We start from the raw sequence: 23,972 nt of genomic DNA, 5'->3' as shown, positions 1-23,972 counted from the left end.
TTACATTAAAATTTCAGTTACATAGTAAAAAATAGAATTGTTATAGCTAGAAAAAAATATTTTCAGAGGCAGCAGATAGCCTTGCTGGAAACACACACTCTACAACGTAGACAGAAAATCCAGGAAGTATGCAAACTACACACCAATATAGTCAGTATATTAAATTTAATCAGAGATTACGCAGAATATGACAGAAACAGCAGTTTACTAGAGTAAGTGTAATCTGCAACATGTGAAAACAGTTTAGAAAATGATTTAAGGTCTTACTCTCTGACAGTAGGCTTGTGGAAATAGAGACATTGAGTCAGACAGGTTTGATGCTTCATCTGGTGCTGTCCTGTCACCAATTCGATTTCAACCAAAAGTTTCATGTGGATTCAAAGCCACAATCAACATTGGTTGATATTTTGGTGAGTATTTTGGATGTAAAAGCATATTCTTTCTAATAGCTGAAAATTTAACTTCAAATACAGTTGTGGGAAATATAACCTCAAAATGCATGTAACTGTTTAAGCTAAGAATGCTTAGGTTGCCATGGATAAATTACTCAATAGCAAGTGTGCTTTTATACATTAGAGACTACAATTTGATATTAATTCTGGTGGGATTCATAGAGACATCAGTGTCCAACTGTATTTGTGAAAGCAGGAATATATTAGGTTACTTTGTATTTTAATTAGGCATATGGACTGACCTAAGCATAGACTCTCCTTTCTCATCATATAGTTACAAAAACTGTACATTACAAACAGTATAGAAACAAGCTGAAAAGAATGTGCCACACATCCTGGATCATTATCTATATGCACTTAAATTTACAGATACAAAAGAAAATACAGCCTACTCCATTATAGTGCACAGTTATTTTTTTTAAAGATTCAATGTATCATTAGCAAGTAGCCACCCATTTTAGTTGTCCCCAGCAGAAAGGATAAGGGCAAGATCTGTTCGGTAGAGCTTCCCTCCATCCGACAAAGCCATTATGTTCTTCTTGTATGTTGGAATATTATTAATATCCAGTTCCTGTGACAGATGAGATTGTAATCCAGTTAAATGTGGAAGTTCATTAACCACTATCAAGTGATACATGTGAAATCAAACCTGCTTGTTACATCAGTCCAGTAAGTAAGCTGAAGGGGTGGGCGCCTAGCCTAGTTTACATGCCCATGTCCCATTTCAGAGTTCCTGGATTCTATAGTGGGCTCTGGATCTTTACTCCAGTTTCCTGCTAATGCAAGACTCTGGGAAGCAGCAGGTGATGGCTCAGGTAATTGGGTTCTTTCCATGCACTTGGATAATCCATATTGAGTCTCTAGTTCCTGGCTTCGGTCTAGGCCAGGCTATTGTGGTGACTTGAGGAATGAACCAGCAAGATGGGAGTCCTATTTATGTGTGTGTGTGTTCAAGTCTGTCTCTATCTCTGCCTCTAATATAAGTTAATAAAAGAGCTGGATTAAACTCTTACATAAATTTGAATAATCACAGGTTTTCTTAAAGCCTGTTTATCATAGTTCCACTGATGTGGGCCCGAACCAAATTAAGTCAAGATATGAAATGTTCTTGTGGTGCTGCACAAGTGGTTTTAAGTAGATTTCCAAAATATGTGTGACTGCTCCAAGTTAGATTCTAAGATCTGCTTAACAAGTAAGTAGCATGTTAAATACATTACCTGTTTATTCTTCTCACACAGGTCCTTTAGCAAAGCATCCAGTTCATTTTCATCTATGTATCCATTGCCATCCTGGGGGATGAGGAAAGAGTACACAACCATCTTACAGTGGTGGTGGGTGACGAAATGACTGCATTTCATTGAAATACTCAGAAAATTCCCCACTGTACATAAACCTCAGTTTCAGGCCATCACACTTTCTACCTGCTCCCAAGTTACAAAAACAAGTGAGTTGTTTCTCATTCATGTCATACTCATAAAATATCAAACATTTCTGTAAAAGTTTATACTTAAATCATTGCCTTATGTTAACACTATTTTCTCCTTCTGAAACAGGAGAAGTAGAAAGGAAGTCATAATAGGTAGGAAAGTGAGAAAATAGTCAAAAACATGTTCATGTGTTATGTGAGGATGCTGAGGCCTGTGAGTGGCAGTTGGTTTAAAGCTCATGTTTCCACACATGAAGAAATGGAGGCTCAGGGATGTTTCTTGTCAACGCCTCCCAGCCAAGAAACCACAGTGTGGAATCTGATCAGGCTTTGTATCCTCTATTTCCTGGGGGAAAATAAATTAGCCATATGATTTAATAGCACATGTTTCTTTTAATGTGAGCCTCAAGTGTCAGGTTGTTATTCTCCTTGAGTGAGCTTTGTCTAAATCCTTAAATATCGAATTGTGTATAAGAACAGACTTTCAGGCATCCAAATGAAACTCAAAAAGATACAATTATTGATTTACGGACAACATGACTTTAATAAAAAAAAAACAAAACCTAAGCACTCTGCAAAAACCTCTTGTATTAGTAAACAAACACAGTAGAGTTGCAAGACAAAATATCCACCTTAAAGCCAGTTGTCTCTATGCACTAACAACAGAATTATGAGAAGGATTACTAAAATCCTGTTATCAATAGTATGAACATCAAAGAATACTTCAAGTTATGGATTGGATAGAAGTTGGTTCTCCAAACTCATGAAGTTGTTTAAACTCTGAAGTCTTTTTTTTTTAAGATTTATTTTATTATTTTGATTGGAAAAGCGGATATACAGAGAGGAGAGACAGAGAGGAAGATCTTCCGTCCCATGATTCACTCCCCAAGTGAGCGCAACGGTCGATGCTATGCTGATCCAAAGCCAGGAGCCTCTTCCGGGTCTCCCACACGGGGGCAGGGTCCCAAAGCTTTTTTTGTGCAAGGCGAGGACCTTAACCACTGCGCCACCGCGCTGGGCCCAACTCTGAAGTCTTAATGTTAAATGTTGGTGGAAGAAAGGCGGAGACTTGATCTAGTAATGGACTGAGGAGGTGGGTCTGGTCTATGGGAGATGTTATGGTCATGTCAGGTTTGCCTAGTTATCTCTGCTGAATTCGCCTTAGCTTGTCTGCTTTCTGGCTCACCATGCAATCATGTGTCAGCACCCCCTCTGCTATTTCCAGCCTCCTCCACACACCAAACTATTCAGGTAGATGGAATAGAAGTAGCAAAAAGTTGGTCATACACTTAAGAGTAAACTTATTAAGAAAGTGAAAGACTTGCATACTGAAAACTATACAACATTATTGAAGGTTGAAGGAGACACAAAACACATAAAAAGACATCCTGTGCTTATAGGCCAGAAGGCTAATATTGTTATAAACCAAAATGTCCATATTGCTGGAAGAAATCTCTCAATTCAATATTTTTTTTCCTGCTGTATTCCAATGGCATCTTTTTGCAGATATTGAAAACTGATACTCAGACTCATTCTAAAAAATTCTAACAGTCCTGAGAAAGAATAAAGGTGGAATCTGTACACTGCCTGATTGTAGCGTTAGCAGATACACAGATCAATGCATCAGCATAGACAGCCCTAAAGTCAGTGTGTGTGTCCACTGATAGTTGATAAGGCTAATCTCTTCAGCGAATGGGAGAAGAGGCATCATGCAAAAGGATGAAACAGATCCTTGTGCCATACACAAATATCTCAAACTATAGTAAAGATCTAAATGCAAGACATGAAACTTTAAAATTCATAGAAGGGAGCAAAGCATTGTGACACTGGTCCTATCCGTCATTTTATGGATCTGAAATGACAAGCACAGGCAAGAGAAGCAAAAGCAGATAAGCTACACTGGTCTTGCACAGCAAAGGAACAGCCAAGTGAAAAAGCAGCCCACAGAAAGAGAGGCGTTATCTTGCAAGCTGTTTATCACATACGGAGTAAACTTCCAAAGTATGTAAGAAACTCACAAAGCTCATTAGTTTTTAACAAAATATCTAATCTAGCTGAAAAACATGGGCTAATAGCTAGGTTAGACATTTCTCCTTGGAAGAAGTACAAATTGCTAACAGGTAAATAAAAATGGTCAGCATCACTGACTGTCAGAGAACTGGTTAACACAGAGGCAAGATAACGGAACAGAAAGGCTACTTGCTTGGCTTGCTTAGTTTATGCTCTGTATGTATGTTAAAATATAACATTCAATCCCATACAATTATATTGCATTTTTATTAACTTTCAAAATTATTTATGAAAGAAAGCAAATTGCAATCACAATGAAGGGCAAACATTTACTACAGTAGTTTATATGGTGACTGGGATATTGCACTCCATATTGGGAGTTCCTGGGTTTAAGTCTCAAGTTCGATATTTCTAGTTCATTTTCTTGATAATAAGTACTTCGCATGGATCAAGTACTTAGAGCCCTACCACCTATGACACCCAGAATGAAATCCAGATTCCTGGTTTCTGCCTGGCTCAAACCAGCTGTTTTGGGAATTTAGAGCATAAAGCAGCAAATGGAAAATCTTTTTCTATCTGCCTCCCAAATCATTTTTTTAAAGGAATCACAGGGCCCTACGTGGTAACCTGGCAGCTGAATTGCTTGCCTTGCACGTGCCAGGATTCCATATGGGTGCTGGTTCTAATCCCAGCAACCCTGCTTCTTATCCAGCTCCCTGTGTGTGGCTTGGGAAAGCAGTTGGGAACGGCCCAAAGCCTTGGAACTCTGCATCCACGTTGGAGACCCCAAAGAGTCTTGGCTCCCTGTTTTGGATCAGCTCAGCTTTGACTGTTGCGACCACTTGGGCAGTGAATCGATGGATGGAAGATCTTCCTCTCTGTATATCTGACTTGGGAATAAAAATAAATAGTTCTTTGCAAAAAAAAAATCACAATGAAATATCAATTCACATCTTTAAATATGCTTATTATGAAGCAATAAGCAAGAGAAATATTAGCAGACGTTTGAATAAAATGGAACGCTTTTAGGCATATGATAAGCATATGATTCAGCCATTAAGTCACTGCCTGGAGTGCACACAATTATCTGGAACACTGAAAAATGGTTATGATGATGCTTAAGCAAGTTGAAAGTAGGAATACCATGCGACTGAGCAATTCCAGTGCCTGAGCATCTCTCCTAAGGAGATAGATCCTCAGGATCTCAAAGAGATATGAACACTGCAAGATTCAGTGTAGCATTACTCAGAAAACAAGGTGTGGAAACAAATCAAATGCCTACCTCTGGATGAATGGATAAAGAAATAATACAGTCATACACTCAGATATTTTACACCCTTAAAAATGGAAATCTTGCAAAAGATGACAAAAATAGATGAAACTTTAAGACATATTAAGTGAATTAAGCCAATCAGAGGACAAATATTCCACAGCTTCATGCAAATGAAAACTCCTACAAACTCATACCCTAGAAGGGCTGTTGCCACTGCCAGTGAAGGGGAAACTGCTAGTCAAAAAACATACAGGTTCAGTTATGAAAATGAGTAAATACTAAAGACCTGCTGAACAGTATTGTCTAGTCAACAACACTGTATTTTACATTAAAAATTTTGTTGAGAGGAAAGATCCTGCACTGTTATACCATAATAAAAAGGATAAAAATGAATTTTTTACCTGATCATATAACTCAAAAGCCTTATTGAACTCTTTCCCACACATTTTGACTCCCTAGGAGACAGAGAATAAAGGTTATAATGTTCTTAATATACTCCAGGATATTTCCCTTGAGAAATATCTTACATTCCATCTTTTCAATGATAGCCTTATTTGCTGTAGAAAAAAGTTAAATACCTGAAATTTAAGAAGGAAATTCTCTTGCACTGGTAGTAACCTTTTGAGAGAAAAACATAACAGTACATTGTATTTTTGCAAAGGGAACAGTTTATGAGAACATATATGTAGTCCCTAAACTTACCTTGCCATCTCGGTTAATTCCAGCTTCCCATCATTATTTGAATCAAACAGTTTCAGCTGGAAGACAGAATGACATTGTCATGGTTCACTGAGTGAGGAGTATGAACATTCAAGATAACTCACACGACATACGTAAATAGTGAAATTTTTTAAACAAATGTTCTTTAAACTTGCAATTCAAATTTTGATTTTTTAATTTGAGTAAATTGCCCAAGAACAAAAGCTGGAATAGAGTAGTACTGGTTTTAGACTTCAAGGCTACCATAATTTCTTTTCCTTGACAATGTATGTGTTAGTGTGTACAGCTTGTGGCACAAGTGCCTCCTCAAACAATGTTCTGACAAAAAAAATATTGAAGTGGTTTCATATTTTTGGAGCTTAAAAATATAAATAAGAGAAATATAAGGATAACATGCATAGATCCATAGGAAATAGAATTCTACCATAATTTTTGTTTTCCATTGGGTATGACATATTCATTAAATCTTAGTAACTCCCCATGACAGTTACACATACGCCATATACTAAGACCCCCACAAACATAAACACCCTCATATCAACAGTTTGGAAATATTTACACTTTTTAAAGTGACAACTGTTGCCATGTTATAGAAATGTATAAATATAATATACATACATGTGGATATAAATGGAATACTAACTATATAAAAGGCATTGCTTTGTTTCTGAAATAAAGAATTTGATGCATATAGGCTAATGGATGTAGAGTTAGTGATTTTTTTTTTAGTGACATCTTTTTAAGGAGAAAAGGAAGAATATTCTGTTTTCCAAAGATATTCTTAGAATTCTTTGTAGAAGGTAGATTTTTTTCAGGGTCCTACCCTGACCTGACATTTTTATAATCTGTTACTGTTATACTGTCTACCAAGCTAGTTGGACAACTAGATCACACAGAGTAATGCCTATAGGGAATGTCTCCTCACATATATATTTAAATTTTAATTAGTTCTTGGTTAATTTGCTTCCTGAATTTGAACTGGTTTATGACATTTAATCAGATACCCTAGGCCAACCCAAGAGAGGGAAAGTCCCATCTGAGTGGGTTCTGAAAGGCTGCATAAAATTTCTACCTGGAAAGGAAATTTGACTTTAAATAGCTTGTCCCTTAAGGTAAGAACAAAATAGAAAATTGATAAATGTAGGTTATTATTCATTTCCCAAAGGTCATTCAGAGCTCATATCTGCCCATTGTGGCAAACAGCCAGAAAATCTCCCCTTTTGTTTGCTAATGTTATAAATGGACAAATAATGAAAAGTTAAGGGAGACCATGAAGATATTTTTGGTTGTTTTGAAAATGAAGATTAGTCTATAACAAATATCGCAGTTTTATGAGCAAAGGCATACATGAATTCCCACTGGCTATTCCCCACCAGAGGCAAGTAGGTTGAGAGGCTGAAAGTAAAACGCAGTCCCTCATAACACTGTTTCTCAACAAAGTGAAAAATCCTCATGAATCAATCTAACAAAACAGCAGCTCTTTTAATACACAACTATGTTTTCTGGGTTACTCATTTAAATCTATGTTGGGACAATTCACAGGATCTGGCCTGGCGTGGTGGCCTAGAGGCTGAAGTCCTAACCTTGCATGTGCTGCAATCCCATTTGGCCACCAGTTTGTATACTGGCAGCTCCACTTCCCATCCAGCTCCCTGCTTGTGTCTTGGGAAAGCAGTCAAGGATGGACCAAAGCCTTGAGTCCCTACAACCACGTGGAAGAACTTTAAGAAGCAGCTGCTGGCTCCTAGCTTCAAATCAGCTCATCTGCGGCCGTTGCGGCCAGTTGGGGAGTGAACCAGCAGACGGAAGATCTTCCTCTCAGTCTCTGCTTCTCTCTGGAAATCTGACTTTCCAATAAAAATAAATAAATCTTTAAAAAAAATCTAAGGTATCTTCACAGTGCTTAAAGCATTTAAAATATGTTCACATAATTGAGTTTTGTGTATATATACATATATACATATATTTCATACAAATTATAAATCATAATTTAGTGATATATTTGTAGTGGTTTTATAGGAAAAGTAAGTACTATTTGATCGTTAAAATTTGCATACATCTACTAGAAAGTCAATGTCCATATATGGAATCTGGAAATTAATTCCTACACTGTAGCACTCAGCATTACAAGATATAAGCATCTTTACAAATGAAATAATACCCGTGTGCATGTGATGGCCACATCGGGGTTGATTTATTTCGGCCTATGTAGCTTTAGGAGTAGCAAGAGCACAGTAATAATTCATGAGCTCCTGGCTACTGGGTTTTCACAATCAGTCTTACCATTAGGTCTGTATACTCATCTAATTTCATGTCATCAACAGTCTTGTTTGCTTTCTCCAGCAGGTCCTTTAGAAAGTTCTGTTGAAATCAAGAACACTCAGATAAGTGTTATTGATAACATACAGTCTGCTCCCACTTCAGCCTGACGTGAAACAGGGCATTCCAGAAATACGAGAAAGAGTTGCTGTGAGGGTAGAGTCGGGTGAGGAGAGGGCTCTAGGCACAAGACTAAATTTGGCTTTCTTTAGGATGGCAATGAGCCTGCCAGTGATAGGTACAGTATTTGCAATACCCAACATTTGACCCTTCATATACTGGCTATGCTACATTTTTCTGGTGTCAATGAAAGAACTTTCCAGACTGTATAGCATATAAAAATCTGAATACAAACACTGAAATCTCTCCAGCTCAATGAATGCCCCTCTACTTCATATCTTCACAAGCCCTTTTGTGTGACCAGTCTGAGGGACACATAGGGGGTCTTTATATCTCTGTCACATGTGTCATCAATGCATCATGGATCAACAAACCAAGTCATCAATAAACCAGAAAGACAGACAGCTCGAATTTCAAATGTACTTCCTGCTCTCACAGGGTGTATTTTTGTATTAGTTTATGGTTACTATGAATCTCATTTCTCTAAGGGGCTAGTCAATTGGCTCTTAAACAACATAGTCCAAGCCACCTTGATTCAAATATTCAGCTGACCTCTCACACTAAACTGAGTGGCCACAGATGGAGTTATCTAATCCTTGATATATTAATCACATTAAGATAGAGATTCATGTGGGAATTAAAAAAAAATGATTTTAAACTTAACAATGGGAGCTAAGGTCTAGATTTCATTTTTTTTTTAAAGAGACATAAATCAAACAAAAGCTTCCCCGCAGTTTGGCTTATAAATGACAGCAGAAGTACCTAAGCATGGAATTGTTGTTCATTTTGTCTAGTACTCTTCCTTCCCAACTCCTCTGTTTCTTACTGAAGGATTAGGATTCTTTGGCTTGGCAGTGGTTCATCTTCTGAAATGTGCCTGTTCTGCTGGCATGATTTGGCTTCTCTTTTCAAAGGAGGAGACTTTCTCTTGGTTTGATGAATGTATTTTCACTTGAAACATTCCACTTCAAATCCAAAGTGAAGCATGGAAATTTCAAAGTTATCTGTTGGGGGTGAATTTTATTTTTGAGCCTTCTGAGACTTTTGTCAGAGATTAATTGGGTTAAAAAGCCTCATCAGAGACTAAAATGGTGGTCACAAAAATAGCCTTTGAGAAACCTGGGGACGCTGAGACTCAAAGTCGTGTCTGAGAGCAAGCGGTGCTTTACTCTATTATGGATCTTAAAATTAGCTTTCTTGAAAGATCCATTAAAAAAGAATGCCAACTTATCTTCAGAATTCTCTAGGGAGGAGAACTTTTATTTAGAATTTCTCTCTGAGAACAAAATTTGGAACAAAGGAGGAGACTTAGCGTATTTTGAGGTCAGTGTTGGAAATGAGCTAAGGTTTTCATTATGAACTTGAAAGGATTTTAAAAAGATTTTTTTTGATGTGTCTAATAAAACATTGTCACCTTGTGGACTCTGGTTCCTGAGCTGTAGGTTATGAAAGTCATTGTTTTCAGTGGCTTTACATTAAAATGTTATGGGGCAGGCTTGGCCTACTGTTTAAGGTGCTGGCTGGGATACCCACAAGGTCAGTAAACTGGGCTGGTGTACTGGCAGTATTCTTGACTTCAGATTCCCACTAAGGTGGCCCTTGGGAGGCAGCAGGTGAAGGCTCAAGTACGTAGGTCCTTGCCACACTTGTGAGAGACCCATATGCAAGTTTTGACTCATGACTTCAGTCTGGCACAGCTGTGGCTATTGTCAGTACGTGGGATCTGAACCAGTAGAAGAGAGATCTCTATTTGTTTAGCCACATTTTAAATGAGTAAGATAAATGAATGAAAAATCAAACTTGCAAAAAATGTTTACAGACATTGTATCACAAGGCTGCAGTTGAATTCGAACTGTCTTAGAGATACTAAAAGCATGTTGAACTAGGATTAGGAAACTGTTTAATATTCATGCTTCCCCATACAGTTAAGAAGAGGTAATTTTCAATAACAGTTTGGAAAGTAGGCAACATTATAAGAAAAAAGCATTATTTGGTATTATCAGATAGATGAGGTCTAAATATACGTTCTAATTCATCTGAACTTTAATTTCCCTTTTTCTAGATTCAGAATGATAATACCTTGCCTTACCAGGATTCTGTGACGCTTAAATGTGAATGCACATCTTAAGCACCAATGATTGGCCCTGCCACACAGCAGGTGTATCATTAGCTGCTCAACAAAACCCGACTGGCCTCCCTGCTTATCACTTCATGTTCTGAAGTTACAGAAAACTAAATGCTTGATTTGAGATGCTGGAATAAATTAGAGGAAAGTAGGTGATAGGTACTTCCATATTTCTGAAAGGTTAGCAAATTAGCTTCATGAATAATATAAGTTACTATGTCTTCAACTTCACAAAATCTTCCACGAATGACACATTTCTTGAATCTCACAGTAAATCTGAGAGGAAGTTATTATCACCCCGTTTTAAAGATGGAACACACCAGAACACTGTGGAGATATGCCACTGGGTTAAGACCTGATCTCAGATCTCTGTATTTCCATTTTCCTCCTGCAACAATCATTCCTCTTTACCTCTTACAGGAATTGATACAGTCACCGCCAGTGTGTCAAGTGTTAGTAAATCAGGGTTTGGTTGGGATTTCTGTCAGTGTCTGGGTTGTGTGGCTTTCAGCAGATGACTACAGGATCGCTCACCCATTTTCATCCTCAGGGTAATACTAATTTGATTGAATTCATGCAAATATTATATAGGATTATAAGCAAAGTAGCTGGCACATAGTAAGCAGAAATTTTTTTCCTTGTCTTTTTTTGAAAAGGGAAGCTATTCATACAAGTGTTTATTTTTCAAAATAAAATTTCAGTGAAAGGAATAGCTTATTAAACTTGCACATAGTTTTATCAATGTCCACATCTGCCTTACATTGTACTTACTGCAAATCAATAAAATGCTAATATTTTGCATCACTGAACAGAATTTCCACAAGCACATAAAATCTCTGTTGATTTGTACTTCGTTAAGGGTGTGGAAGAGTGGGTGAAAATGTGTCCCACATTAGTTTCTTCAGTGGGAGGTTTTCTTTCAACCATGAAGTGCTTAGCAGTTCATAATTGTATTTGAAAGGAGAAAAAAAAAAAAAGCACAGGTTTTTGTCTGCTTACCTTCAGCTCCTCAGTTTCTATGAAGCCACTGTGATCAGTATCGTATTTTCTCCATGTCTGTAAATAATTTTGGATAAGGAAAAGCAAACATGTTGAAAAAAAAAAACCCTTCAATTCGCTTATTTTAAGATTTCTGAAAGTGACAACTTTCTGATACCTTCATGAATTCCTCACAGGACTTCAGCTGCTGGCACCGGAATAGCAGCAGGAAATTCTCTTCCGTGGGTAACACATGGGCCAACTGAAAGAGAGTAAGAGAAGGGCGGTTGCAAGGAGCTTGAAAACAAGTCCCCGCTATCATCTGGTGTTTAATTTTGTTTCCGCATTTTCCCTAGGAGCTAGTAGGAGATGGACATCAGCGTCAATGCTGCCTGGCTGGTACTTGGTTCTCACAAAGTGCAATCCTGTTTTCCAATGACCGTGTGCTCCGCAGGGCTTGGCTCTGGGGTTAATGTGGTGGCTGCTGCAGGCATACACTCAGAGACCACTAGCATCCTTTCTGCCCTGCTGAGCACACAGATTGTCCTGGTTCACATGCTCTGTGCCACAGGTTTCAGGGTATATGGAATGTGGAGCCTGTCATTTCGTTTGTTCTTTTTTTTTTTTTCAAAGATTTATTTATTTTTGGACAGAGTTAGAGGGAGGAGAGACAGAAAGATCTTCCAGCCGCTGGTTCATTCCCCCAGGTGGTCACAAGGATCAGAGTTGAACTGATCTGAAACAGGAGCCAGCAGCTTCTTCCCGGTCTCCCATGCAGGGTTCCAAGGCTCTGGGCCATCCTCTACTGCTCTCCCAGGCCATAAGCAGGGAGCTGTATGGGAAGTAGAGTAGCTGGGACATGAACTGGCACCTATATAGGATCCTGGTGTGTGCCAGGCAAGGACTTTAGCCACTAGACTACTGTGCTGGGCCCAGAGCCAGAATTTCTTATAAAATGAAAGAAATTGAGAAACATGAACATAGAGCAAGAGAAAGAAAGGGAAAAAAATGCATTTCCAAATCTGAGGAGAAAGCTTATTATGAGACATATAGGAAAATAAAATGAAGATGACTGTGAAGCAATGAAAAGAGGTAGAAAAAGCTATTCACAATGACCAGTGGGAAGTTGAGCATTAATAGAGAAGTTAGTTCTCAAAGTGTTAGTTTCTGATAACAGGACAGCCACTGCTGGGACCCAGGCCTGGGAAAGTTTTTAACTTCATGGCATGACTCTGTAATATTTCTCTTTAGATCTCATCTCGTAACTTCAATACTGGGATTTTTTTTTTGAAGGAACAAAAGTGTTCCAGATCCCATTTTCAGAATAATATAATCTATCTATTGTGTGCAGAGAAGGAGGGAGCTGGATTGATGGTCTCACTGCAGACATGGATTCTATTTCTGTCTTGGAAGCTACTCACTCACCCATTTCTAGACCTCAGTAGCCTCTTCACTACAATAAAGAGGCAAAACAGAAAAAAAAAATCTTCATTTCAATGACTGCATCTTCACTATCAAGGAATGGTCAGACCCACATTCCATTTCATCCGATTTCTGGAAGCTGATGAATTCCCCGAAGCATAAATTTAGACCGTACTCCTTCGATTTTATGCTAAAAAACTATAATCTAGATAAAACTTCAAGTCTGAGTTTTAAAAGATCTACAATGTTCTATGAAAAATCAACATAGCATTAAAAAATTATTTTAAGTCCATTAAAAATCTGTAATATGAAACACCACCTTACCTTAAACAGAAGCAAAATCATCTTTTGTAAACCTGTCCAATATGCTTTAACTTATTTTTATATGCTTGAAATAATACCTTAAATTCAAACCATTCAGTTGAGAAACACCACATACATGAGTGACTGTAAAAAGCACAAATATTTGATTGGTATGATCCAGTCAAAACATTTAAAAAATTTTTAAAAAGGTCAATAGTGTGGTCATATGATAATAGACTTGAAAGACAAAAGGAGGAGTATAGTGTTTGCCAGTAATTTTTAAAATGTCACTGGAGCTTGGTCCATAAACATTTACTTCACTTTCCTCTCTCTCTCTTTCCCTTTCTCATTCTCTCTGTGCACATATGGGCATGTTTTCTGGGCCTCTTGTTAAAATCATGACACACTTCAGTGGCCTTTGATTTTTCTTGAGTCATAAAATTCGATCCACTCAAAATACTGTGGTTCGAATTAATTTTGAGTTGAAATGATTCCGTTGAGAACGCCAAGGGATCAGAGACTGAATGACTTGACTTCGTGATTGGCAAAAATTGAAAATCACTATGATTTGATGCTTATTAGAAAATTAACAACATATTTACTGAAGATAGTAATATAATTAGCTAATTTCTTCCTTCATCCTAGCCTGCAAATATGCATTTGTTGGGGATTTATGTAGCTGCCGATAAGATAACCTGGAAGCTATGTTTCTAACCACTGAGAAGCAGATGACCATATTCGTATGAAGTCCCTTTTCCTCCTCTGCAAGTGAGATGATTGTGCAAAGCAGCTAAACAGGTTTTGATCACTCAGGGAGCCAGATCCCAGGTAGCTTGGCCTGGAGAGTAGGTCTGCACTCCCTGCTGAAGAGAAGAGGAAAGCTGTAAGAAAGGGCAGCAATGGCCTGATACTCTGCCCTCAGCCTTTTCTAGAGCCCCAACTTGCCTTTAATAATACTTTCTGGAAGAAGTACTGGAGAGTGTTTATTCAAAAATTCTGAAAGAAGTAGAGGTGAAAGGAAGAATGATACAGGAAGGGAAAAAAAACAGAAAGGGAATTAAATAAAAAGAAAATATGAATCTCCAAAGGGAGAAAACATGTCAGAGGCAGAAACTTCCAAGCACAGATTGATGGATCTGCCCAGCAAGGAAGTGTGTTAGAAAATGCTGAGTTACTGAACACTGGCCATGTGATAGCATCATTATACATTAATATAAGGTATTCAACAGAAAACAGACAAAGCTAACATCAACTCTTCCTTCATTTGTGGATACATACCTTTGACAGGTTCAACTTCTTAAGTTTGGTTGAAACTTCTCTACTATGGATTTCAAGGAGACACCAAACATTTCTTATTTACTGATTGTGAATGTCTAGTGTGGTGACCAGCTCATAAAATTCACATGCACAAAAGAAATGCTTATGGATTGGTGAATAGCTTTACTTCAATAGAAAAACTGTCTTGCTAAGACATATAGTGAATATATTTTATTAGCATAATTTTCTGCATTTCTTGGATTTTTATGATTAGTGAATATATTGCTTTGAATGAAAAAGGAATACTTTTTCTTAAACATTATATTTGGCATAAATTTATGTTTCTTTGTCTATGCTTTATTGATTTTACTTTACCAAAATATCTATCTATACACAATGTATTTATTCTGTTTTGATCTCATTGAACTCAGTGCAATCTAATTGATAAATGATAGAAATGCCTTAAATGTGTAAAATAATAAATTGTAATACAAATTAGCCACTAAGACTAATGAATTTTCCTGGATAGGATATGGTAATGACGAACATAATATCTTTTTCCTTTTTTTTTTATTATTTTCTTGATTTTTGATGATGATTACGTGGTTGAAGAACTTTTTTTCAAGATGCATTGCATAATTGGTGGTCCTGTATAGTCTATTGTTCTACCTATTTTACATACTAATCAGTATGGAAATTTCAGAGAGCGGCTCACAGATTCGCCAGCTATAGTATCTGACATGTTTACAACATGTCAAAGGTCTTTCATGGAGGATATTAAGTAGGCCTGCTTTATTCTCAAATTTGGTAACTCCTTGATGTTCAAAGAAACGCTCAATATTGCCTGTGTTAGGACTGTGGGTATTTTCTGGTTCTCTCTTTCATGAGCTCCCCAAGGCTTTTATGGGTTGCAGAAGGAAGTGAAGAATATTAAGGGCATGATTGGAAGGCAGATAGCTGAGACTGCAGACAAACCCTTCAGAGATTCCCATTTCGATGATGTTGTCCGCCACCGAAAGTAGGAAAGCAAAAACTATTTCTACCTGTTTATCTCCATTACCAATCTATCTACCCAAAGGATAAAATCCTATATTTTATTGTCTATTTCTTTGCCCAGCAAATACACAAATTTCAGTGAGTATTTCACTGAATTAAGCAAGGAAAGCATTTGATTGCATTTAGAGTCAACATTAGGCTGTAAATTCTTTGGAGAAAATTTGAAAACGTATGACTTTCATGTATGGCGTATGTTGCTATGTGCCAAGCACCTTTGAGGAATTGCTTGGCCTGATGGTGGCTGCATTTCCACTTGAATTCTGAGACTGATCCACAGGGGGATAAAAAGACCAACATCTCACTCATTAATGGGTGTTTCTCTGAAGGGTCACCCCCTGAGAGCACACTGCAGGGTCACGTGAGATCTCCATTGAGAATGTTGCACATCCCAGCACCTCCCTTTGCCCAGTCCTGTGGCCCTAACTTTGCTTCTACAGGTAGCAAGCCCATGAGTTCTTCCTAGCTGGAGTCAACCTCCTCTTGCTACTCTTTTACTTAGCTGCTTCCCAGGGAATTCAACCCACAATAGGGGTCTTTAAATATTTCTTCTATTTCTAGCAAATACGAATCCCTTACCCTTTGGTTTAGAGTAGGTTAAAAATGTTTGCTTTTGCTCATACGGCTACTAAATACTTGAAACTGTGACAGCTACTGAGGATTCAGTCACCACTAGTAAGAAGCTTACAAGAAAGCAGATAATAGTTTAAAATGGTTATTTTTCCTAACATTTTCAAAGCCAGAGATAAATACAATGACAAAACCTGGCTATTGAATGTGAGAGGGTACACGTGAAAGACAACCTCATTAGAGGTGGTTACTTGAAAGTGCATGAGGCATGTCTCTTATCAACATTTCATAAATTGCATAATGATCTACAAATGTATTTTTCTTAATACTGTTACTGTAAAATTTCTCCAGATTTTCCCTTCAGCTTTTGTTTCCTTATCTTCTTCTTTCACCTGTACTTTTAATTTTTCTCCTCTTTCCTAACACAGAATTTCTTTTCTGTAGCAGTTTTTTATCTTAAACTTGAGGGAATTTTTTTGTTTGTTTGTTTCAAAGCTCTGAGACAATGCAGCTTCTTTGTGACACTCTAATCTCTCATTAAAATTAGACTTAAAGGGTTAAAATTGAATAAAGTATACCTACTAAACTTTAAAATGTGCATGCATTTTGTTCTTTTAAAAACAATCGTATTTCTTGTCAGCCGATACATACTTTTAACTGCACAGACCGTTCTGAAGAAATGAAATAGGATAAGCTGCTAAGCCCATTGGTGCCTTTCAAGGAGAAATATATTAAACGTAAGATGACAGTCTTTTTCTACTAGAATTACAAACTGCGTCAAACCCAAAGAGCCAATCTATAATTTCACTGATGTCAGATTTCCAAAGCAGTTTTGAAAAATTAGGTTTACTTTATTTCATTTATGTTCATTTTAAAGCTTTTTAAAAATTATTGAAGATTTCATATCCTGATTAGCTGTCCTCTAACTAAATCTCATTCCTATTAATTTATCTATTCATATAGTAATGACGTTCACATGGGCAAAGTGGAAGTGAATACTCCTGGGAAAAATTTTAATTACAAAGATAATAATAGTATGGCCTCTCAATCCTATTTGTAGGAGGTGTTTAAAAATAAGTGTATTTAACACCGGTGTAACAAGTGTCCTAGTAAGATCAATTACTTGAAAACCAGGTTAGTCCTGTGGATCATAGATAAATTATGAGTAAATGTTGAGAACAGAATACTTCATGATCTGATGCACTGAGAATGCTATATGAGGACAATATTTTAAAATATGGTCTTATTAGATTATCCAGAAAAAACCCTCCACACAATTTCTTTAGCAAGTTGCAGAGATAAAGAATTCAAGATACCAACACATTTTGGAAAAGTAGAGATAAGGGAAGCAACAGTTCTTCCACAAATTTGAAATGCTTTCTTAATTCACAGACAAAAATCCATTGTTTTCCATTGAAAAAGTCATTGTCAAATATTTGACACCTGCAGTTTTTACTTTTGGAGACTCAAAAGAAAAATGTACCTATGGACAGATTATAAAATATTCATCCACTGTAGTTAAGTTCTAAGGCTATCTGTCAAATTAAAATAGAATTCGGAAACCAGGATGTAGGGCTTTTTTATTTGTTTGTTTTTACCATGCCATTGTCATAGGAACTACAAACATTTCATATTACGTTTAAACAGAAAGGTCTATATTACTAAAATACAAGATACAGGAATGAACCAAATACTTGATGCCTGCTGATGTAAAGTGATGGTGTTCATCCTGAAGTTGGGGATTGGTGTATCTAACTGCTCCTGTGTCAGCAAACAGCTGCATGGCCACAGGCAAACCATGTCATTTCTCCATTTCACTTTCATAATGTGTTGAATTTAAACTCTCTTTAAGGTAAGCTCATAGCTCTCTCTTTACCTCAAAACGTTGTTTCTTAATATATAAATAGAGAGAAGTAGTATTTAGGCAAAATACGTATTTCTGATACAACTTTAGAAGTAAGCTCATTTATTAAATCAGAGACATATGTAGGTGCCTTACCTCTACAATTCCTATTTTTCCATCATCTCTCTGCCCATACTGATCCACGAAAGTTTTCATTTCAGGTGATAATTCCTAAAATTACATAAAAACAGGAAAGAACTTTGTAAAAACATTCAATTATGCCTGTGGTGCTGTTAACATAAATTATTTTACAGGACAACAGAAGAGGGAACCTTAGGAATTTTGCTTGCTGATGAACTAGTCTCATGAAAATAAAACACCTAAGTGGTACCTGATGTCTATTAGTTTCAAATAAACGTAATGATCATAATTTTTAATTAAACACTATGATTCATCTTCTATTATTAGTTTTGAAATTCTTTGACAACGTATTCATAATTATTCAATTAATAACCTTTAGTGAATTTAAATATAATAATAACCGCTAATAGAGTTAAGCAAAGCTTGCTTCAGTGAGGTTAATTTTATATTATTGCACTATTTTTTTTATTTTCTTTTTCATACAGGATAGTAATATGTGATTTTGCTCTGGACAAAGAAAAAATGTGAATATCATAAGGTAATTGTTTTTGTAAGCAAGGAATGGTTTTCAGTAAGAAAGAGGCATTGATTGATTAAAGCAAGTTAAAAAGTTAACTATGGGAAAACCAACTCTCAAGTAAAACAGTGACTTGACAAATCTGAGCTGTCACCAGAGACAATGTTGATGGTCTTATTTTAAGCCACTGCTTAGATGCTGAAGATCTGCATCCCTGAGGGTAACTCTGGGAGCAGTGCTCCAGCTTGACTTTGTTTCCATTTTCTCCAAGAGGATGTTCTCTCCTCCAGGTAATGTAACACAATAAAATGCTATGAGTGACAAAGTAAATTTTTCTTTTTTGTATTTGACTTAAAAAAAAATCTGTTGTATCAATTATGTAATCTGTTCACAAACTGACAGATAAGAAAGTTATGAGCTATAAAGTAGTGATCTGAACACAGAGCTAGTATTCAGGAAGCTCTGTGTTTACCCTTGGGTCTCCAACATAGCCCATTTAAAATAGCCCTGTTGCATGAACTGAGCCTATTTAAAATAGGTCAGCCCTTGTGAATGTCCTTTTCTCTATCCTTGGGAAAGCAAATTGAGGTTTCAGTTTTCATCATAACTAACACTACGGTGGTTACCAACAACATGTTAGCTTTGGGGAGATAGAGATGAACATAATTTAAGGGCTATATTGTGACTAAACATGACTGGTAGGTTGGTTGATGTAATTTGTGGGCTATGTTGAGGCTAAATGTCATTACCACGAGTGTTTAGAAAATCTCTTCAAAATCAATGTAAACACTCTTAGTAGAATTAATGCATTGTCTAGTAATTGAATAACTTAAACGTAAAAAAGCTCTATGTGGATAAATTGAATTTTTTATGCTCTCATCTTGTTACAGGAATATCTGTAAGAGAAGTTTCTCTTTCATGGCAATAGTGGAAATGATAGTCTTCATATTTTAGAACACATCTTAAAGTCAGCAAAAAAGCAAAGAAAAAATCGTTCTTAAATATCAAAACTATGTAATACTACTTCTTTATTAGCAGCCTTTACATTTAGCTTATGAAATTTCTGGATTGCAATTATGCCCAATTCAATTTTTTATAATAGTGCAAAGCATGTCACCATCACCAACATTATCAACTAGTTATCTAAATTAAGTGAAGGAAAATTTAAAGACTAAATACTGAGAATAATGTAAAAGGGTAATTTTGAACACTTATTGGGCTATTTATTTCATTGATGTTATATTCTCTGTGAAATTTCAAAATTTAATATGACAGCCAAACAGTTTTTCCATTGTGCATTGAAATCTGTTATCCTATGGTTAGAAATGCAAAGAATTGGGTCAGGCTTTGTGTGCAGGGAAATATAAAAAAACATGTAAAAGTAAGCTTATTATAATGGGTTCAATGGTATAGTGAAACAGGCCAAGATACGAGCCTCTCAATCCAGGTCTTGACTTGGATTTTAAGTATTCAAAGTCCACATAACTAATCCAGAAAGGTATTCATAAACTGAAGTTTCAGGAAACTTGACATAGTCCTATATTTGTGCTCAAATTTAGTATTATTAGGTTATAGTCTAATAATTAAAGCTGTCCATAGAGCTAGGCAGTTTTGGAAAAGCTCTAAACTCCTTAAACTCTAACATGAACATAATATTTCCAAAAAAGGTCTGAATATTAAAGTAAGAGAAAGAAAAAATCAGAAAAGATGAGTGGAATTCATGAGACATTCTAAAATAAAAGTAAATCTCAATATTAAAATTATTTCTGGAAAAAGTAAAGTATGATTTAGCTGCTGGAAGCTCCTTCCATGCTTAACTCTGAATTTACTGCAAACTAAGACTTTTCCAGCCACATATTTTTCAATGAAGAGAATGAGTTTTGTCTAATTAGTCAAAGAAATATAGAGGTATAATGGTAGTGTTAGATACATTTGTATACATGGAGGAGGAAGGAGGGTGGAGAATACATAAGATGGTCTTATTAGATCTCAATCTATTAAACTCTTAGTTCAATATTATATTAAATCAGACTAAAACAATTCCTTGAGCACAATCTGATTTAAAATCAATTTGGCTTATAATTCTATCAACTAATAGTTGTATAATACATTAGGATACATTTAGAGCCCTCTGGAATTCTTTTTACTATGTCATACAGCAACAATTCTCAATTTAGATAGAACAAAAAGGTAATACTATCAATACAGTATATATTTATGCATGTTAATATTAGAGGTGATGATTTGGTATATAATATGTACAGAAAATATATACATAAATTATAATGAAAAATTCTTATTCTTACTCTAATTAAAATGGCTAAAGACTATAAACATTTAAATTAGGTCAAATCCAACACAGCCTTCTGAAAGGCAATCTTATAGGAAATCCTAATGGATAAATAAAATCCTTGGCCTATTTTCTTCTACTTACCTATCCCATCTATGTTTGAAAACTAATATATCTTATTTTTATGCTGAAAACATTTTTCTAAACTGGCTAGTTTATGCCACCCCCTCCTGAAGCCATTTATAATTACTAAGGATTTTCATTTGTTTAATTAATTAATAGCATAAGGTTTTAAAACAGTTTATTTTCAGAACATTTTTTCCCATCAGAGCATCTTCTTTTTTGCTGTCATATTACATAAAAACTTTTTTTTTTCTACTGCTCTGAATTTTGGGTTTCTCCCGTTCTTATAGAAATGAAGACTTTGTCATGATTAAATATGAAAAATGCTTAACTGAGGAGGGGTCAAGGCCAGATGCTTTCTCACCTCGCCAACAAAATCAACAACACAACCATCGTAATTGGCAATAGAACAGGACTCATAATCTGCAGATCTGTTTCCTGGCCACCGAGGGGCAGAAATGCATCTCTACCCCTTCTCACTCGGTCAAAGAGAAGTTAAAAATTACCTAACTAACTCATGGTTGAGATGGTTACAGGGAAGGATTTCGCGCACCCACACTTGGGCTTTAAGCAGCTATAAAAGCTGTACAATCAATGCTAGAGTATCCGTTTTTAAAACTCTGAACGTTTTTCCCTTTAGGAAATCTATCCCCCACCCGCTCCCTGCTTCCTCGCTCTCTCCTCTGCTCTTCTCTACGCAATTCGTAGTGGTGCTCTCAACCTCTTTTTAAGTCAATAAACGTTTACATTTCCTGGAAAGCGTTAGACCCTCGCTGGCCCCCTATGAAAACACAGGGGGGTTATGTTTTAGGGTCCAAGGTCTTCCTTCCTTCACAAACTTGAACGTACCAATCCAGCCTTCTTTCGCGCCTGCTGGAGCTCCTGGATCAGGTTCTGAAGCTCCTTTCCTTCCAGGTAACCACTTCCTGCAAAGACAAAGAGGTACGCAGGTGTCGGGTATCTCAGCTGACTTTCTTTCCCATTCACTTTCCACGACAGCTGTTTTTCTGGCCACCTGAGAGCCTTGACATTGATTACCCAGCTGGTGTCAAACTTCAGCTCCATTGAAGACATAGGATGATGGTTGGGGTACTGAGCGCAGCCATAGAAACTTTGGGGGAGGGAGGGCTTTCTTAGTCCCTGCTTTCTATCTCCTATCATTTACCATTCCTGGAAAGGCAAAGTTTAAATCTGGGGAGTATAGAGACGGCTGTGTAAACTTTCCCGAGGCAATTGACGAGGGGGAAGGCGAAGAGGGAGCACAGAATTAAAGAATAGAAATGAGGAAGAGGGGAAGGGAAAAAGAGTGGGAAGACGAACGGACAAGGATCTGGAAATAGTTATTAAAAAAAAAAAATCACCATCGGCGTCGAAATGAAGCCAGATCTCGAAAAACTGCGAGGCTGTAATCAGGGGTGACTGCAGGTGGGATTCTGCCATGGTCCGGCGGGCGTGCGTCTGCGGGTGCGGATGGGTGTGAGCGCGTCCGGGAGCGGGTGCGCGGGTGCAGCTGCAGAGCCCTGGGCGCTGGCGCTGTCCGGCGCTGTCCCCGGTGCTGCTCGGCCGCGCGTTCCCCCGGAGTTCTCCGCACCCCGCACCCAGTTCTCAGTATTTATCCCGACGGCCTCAAGCCGGGCCACGCCTCCTCCTGCCTCCCGTGCCTCACTCCCCGCCTCTCGCTCTCCCCAGCCGTTTTCCCCTCCCTGTTCCTCTCCTCTCCGGAAAGCTAGCGGGAACAGGAGTGTTAGGAGCAGCAGGTGGTGAGAGATCGTTTTCTCAGGGATTGGTCGCTGCAAACAGGGCTCTTTCCCTTCACATTCTTCTGGTCCAGGACCAGAATATTATACCTGGAGAGGGTTGGACTCCCAAACAGAAGGGGAAAACTGATAAAGGAAGAGCCACATAAATGCTTGCCTGTAACCTCTAAGACTTTCAATTTTGGATCAAAATCAGGGGAAATCTTGACATGTATAAATTAACCAATCATAGATATAATGAATTGGTTCGTCAAAATAATACATCTCTTTTGTGCTATTGAATACTATTATACAAATATGTTGTGAAGCGATTTGTAGACATTAGCTTTGCCAGCAAAATAAAGCAGGTTCGTGGTTGTTTCCTTCCGGCTTGAGGTAGAATAATAACTGGGAATTACAGAATCAATTTATAAAAGTCTAAAATGCTAGAAAAGGATCTTCATTCAGAGATACTACAGTTTATTGCTTTTGAATTTAGGAGCACAGCCAAGAGAAAGCAGAAATCTGGCCCCAGTGCATTTCAAGGTGAGACAGCGACCTAATTACAGCCCCTTTCAAGGACCTTCACGTCTCTCTGCTGTTCTTCGCCAAGAAATCCCTGGTCGAGAGTTTTTCCGAGAGAAAACCATCACCACTGTAGGCAACAGCTGCACCACTCCCTGTTTTTATCGTATATTTTAAAGTGCTAAACTATCAGATTGCTCACTCTCTACCCACCAACTTCTGAAGTATTTATCTTTGAATCTTTTCAGAGTTTGAGAACGACTGGAATCGTAGGCCGGGGCCTGGTCACAGGGTTGCAAAACAAAAGGAAAAACGAGAACCTCATGTTGTGATAAACTTCAAAGTGAATTAAAATGGGTTTCCCTTGATTTCTATTTTCAGTCTTGTGCAATGAAGTGTGAGAATCAACAAACGTGTGTTTCTAATATCGTGTCTTTATCCAGGAGCAGATTTCTGAGACTTTTTGTGAGTATCTTTTTTGGAACCTGAACATTTCAGGGCTGGCCAGGAATTATGCTAAATGTATTCTGACAAACTTCTAAGTGGACTCCTCACTTCCAGAGTAATTCAGTTTATAAGTTACTTTCATTTAGGTTACATTATGCATTTAAAAAAAAAAGATTTACTTATTTTACTTGCAGAGTTACATAGAGAAGAGACACAGAGTTCTCCCACCAGCTGGTTCACTTCCCAACGGGCCTCAATAGCCAGAACTGCGCCTATGCGAAGCCGGGAGCCAGGAGCTTCTTTTGTCTCCCACATGGATGTA

General features: G+C 37.3%; 1 protein-coding gene across 2 annotated transcripts; it reads right to left on the bottom strand.

Moving 5' to 3' along the window:
• Nucleotides 1–909: 909 nt before the first annotated feature.
• On the bottom strand, nucleotides 910–22,382 carry LOC121166447 (calbindin). 2 transcript variants are annotated; one of them, XM_040995567.1, is made up of 11 exons: nucleotides 22,304–22,382; nucleotides 21,792–21,868; nucleotides 18,028–18,102; nucleotides 11,602–11,685; nucleotides 11,445–11,501; nucleotides 8,165–8,242; nucleotides 5,864–5,919; nucleotides 5,740–5,779; nucleotides 5,563–5,616; nucleotides 1,670–1,741; nucleotides 910–1,023 (listed from the first exon to the last, which is right to left on the bottom strand). In XM_040995567.1, exons 1-11 carry the CDS (start codon nucleotides 22,380–22,382, stop codon nucleotides 910–912), a joined length of 786 nt encoding a protein of 261 aa, XP_040851501.1. The 2 variants fall into 2 exon arrangements, with proteins under 2 accessions (XP_040851501.1, XP_040851502.1); XM_040995568.1 differs by lacking the exon at nucleotides 18,028–18,102.
• Between the last annotated feature and the right edge of the window lie 1,590 nt (nucleotides 22,383–23,972).

Source organism: Ochotona curzoniae, unplaced genomic scaffold (genome assembly GCF_017591425.1).
Source record: "Ochotona curzoniae isolate NIBS_2020 unplaced genomic scaffold, NIBS_Ocur_1.0 patch14, whole genome shotgun sequence".
Taxonomy (NCBI): domain Eukaryota; kingdom Metazoa; phylum Chordata; class Mammalia; order Lagomorpha; family Ochotonidae; genus Ochotona; species Ochotona curzoniae.
Note: the sequence above shows the minus strand (reverse complement) of the source record. Positions and strands in the feature narration are given on the sequence as shown.

Bases quoted from the DNA above. Each gene is read 5' to 3' on its own strand.
- LOC121166447 (XM_040995567.1), bottom strand. From the start codon at position 22,382: ATGGCAGAATCCCACCTGCAGTCACCCCTGATTACAGCCTCGCAGTTT. The intron at 5,920-8,164 runs GTAAGACTGATT...TCTGTCTTCCAG, and splicing joins ATGAGTATACAGACCTAATG to CTGAAACTGTTTGATTCAAA. The intron at 1,742-5,562 runs GTAAAAAATTCA...CTCATCCCCCAG, and splicing joins CTTTTGAGTTATATGATCAG to GATGGCAATGGATACATAGA.